General features: G+C 38.5%; 1 protein-coding gene across 1 annotated transcript in view; it reads left to right on the top strand.

Moving 5' to 3' along the window:
* LOC122253693 (uncharacterized) overlaps positions 1 to 2500 on the top strand; it is a 112937-nt gene that overhangs the window by 29520 nt on the left and 80917 nt on the right. The window contains exon 2 of the mRNA XM_086546376.1: positions 945 to 1550. Coding sequence (XP_086402502.1) covers positions 945 to 1550 — 606 coding nt within the window. The remainder of the gene's footprint in view (positions 1 to 944; positions 1551 to 2500) is intronic.

Below are 2500 nucleotides of genomic sequence, written 5' to 3'. Positions count from 1 at the left end.
GTTCAGTGCAAAGAGCCATCAGGGGACGCGGTTTAGCTCACGTTATGCCCCTGCGAGTTTGGACGGTTAGGCGTTGCTGATCAAAAATTCCCCGATCCAGTTTATTTTACGGCTTTTCCATGGAAGTGGATGAGCCCGCGATAAAGCAGCAGATATGCGAGAAGGGCTCAGAGATGGGATGAAAAGTGATAAGGAACATGTGCGTCAGCAGAGAGCAGTTGAGTGTATCCAATACAGATATAAACAGAAATGCAGTGCATAAGTAAGCAGATATAATCATCCTCAGCCATATAATTGACGTTACCAAGGCAAGTGTAAGACACATTAGAGGAGATTCAGGACCATTATTCAACTATTAAAGTGGGACGTGACATTACGACACTCCACTTAAGAAAAATCCAATAGATGACGCCACGTAGGCACTTTCCAACAGTCCATTCACGCCACATGATAAGGATGAAGATGCTGTTATAGAGGAAGGGGGAGAGAATAAATATGATTTCAAAGCAGACTTTACATATATGTTGTGATATCTATCCTGTAATTATGAATATCTTGATACATCATGCAACAGTAAATAACTGAACGAAAACAAAGATATGGAGGTTGGTTTAGATGTTTGATATAACTCCAAAGATTTATTGCAACTCATTATTCTTTTATATCGTTGGAAACTTCTCAAAATACACTAAGTATGTTATTTCACACTAAAACAATGACACATAGACGTCTGTTCATTTTGCCCAGATATGATTGAATCAGACATATTGTCATGCGGACATTCAAAATATATCAATAGCAAAACCCGATGACAAACAACTGTCTATTGCAATAAATCAACGTTATCATAAATCTTAGGGATTTGTGCGACTTTTTATGCTCACAAGAATTACATTTCAGTTCTTAGCCCAATATCTGATTCTTTATTTCTTCCCTTTCTGCAGTCGTCGCTTTGACGTCATCATCAGCCCTGCTACCCCGCGATGTCACGGAGCAACAACAGCAAAAGGGAGTGAGTAAGTACAGTCAGCCCCATCATGATGGCCATCCCGCCCACGCCACGGCTCATGATGGCCATCCCGCCCACGCCACGGCTCCTGATGTCCTTCAGGAGTCCCCGGAGGATGACGAGGGGGACGGAAGCATCATCGCCTCCCCGTTCGTGTGGGACGAGGAGGAAAAAGAAGAGGAAAACTGGCCGAACTTTTACCAGAAAAACAGAGAGGAAAAGGGAAATATATATAAGGGAAAAGACGGAGCAGGCAATCCGGGGAATAAGAAAAATAGGAAGCTCGGGATGAGAAAGAAGATGAAGAAAGAAAAAGGAAAAGCCAAATTACTGCCGACGACGTCCCTCAGGAAAATTTACTGGGATTCGGAGCCCCTGAAGAGAACCTGGGAGGTCGAGAAGTCCGTGGATCCTGCCGGTGTATCCTGCAGGGACGACGAGTGGGCCTGTGTCGACGGGTCGATGTGTGTTCCAAAAAATGTGACTTGTTCCGGTGTGGCTGAGTGCCAGGACGGCTCCGACGAGGCAGTGGCGCTGTGCGGTAAGTGGCCCTATAAAGGGTAGGTGGACGGGAAGAAAGGTAGGAGCGAGGGCGGGGGAAGGATTCAATTGGGCAAGATTATCTTCGCTTACTGGCTGGCATCTGGCAGGATCACTCGAAGTCAAATAGCACGAATCCTTTGCTAGAGTGATTATGATCTTGGCGCTGGCATAACCAGGGTGCACAAGCGGCATTTTTCTCTTTCTGAGTTTTAGCATGTTATTATTATCATCTTCATTATCATTATCGTTATTATCATTGTTATCATTATCATTATTGCCATCATTATTATTATAATTACCATAGCAATTATCATCATCATTATCATTATAATGATTGCAATTATCATTATTATCGGTATTACTATTATCATCTTTATCATCATCGTTATTATAGGTAATTTTATCATTGCTATAGTCATCACTGTTATTACCATTATCATTATACTATTTATCATTGTTTATTGTTATGGTTATCATCATCATCCTCATCGTCCTTACTGTTACAATCATCACAAGTAGAAGTAATAACAGTAGTATTAGTAGTGCCATCATCATCATTATCATTATTCTTATCTTTATTGTTAGCATGATCATTACTAGTATCATTATAATCATCATCGTTATCATTATTATTATTGTTATTATCATTATCATTGTTATGATTTTATCCTTGTTATTGCTATCATTATTATCCCGATCATTTTTATCATTATCATGATTATCATTATCGTTATTGTTGATGTTGTTGTTACAATTGTTTTCATTATCATCATTATCATTTTTACTATTATCATTAGCAATATCATAATCATAATGAAGATTATATTATCATTATTATTATTATCATTAATATCATTGTTATTATCGTTATCATTGTTATTGTTGTTGTTAGTATTATTATTTTTGTTATTATTATTATCACTATTATTATCATCATTATCATCATTA

The sequence above is a fragment of the Penaeus japonicus genome, unplaced genomic scaffold, assembly GCF_977035675.1.
Source record: "Penaeus japonicus unplaced genomic scaffold, GWHDUDI00000001_assembly GWHDUDI00000018, whole genome shotgun sequence".
In the NCBI taxonomy this organism is placed as follows: domain Eukaryota; kingdom Metazoa; phylum Arthropoda; class Malacostraca; order Decapoda; family Penaeidae; genus Penaeus; species Penaeus japonicus.
The sequence above is the reverse complement of the archived record's forward strand: the minus strand, read 5'-3'. Positions and strand labels throughout refer to the sequence as shown.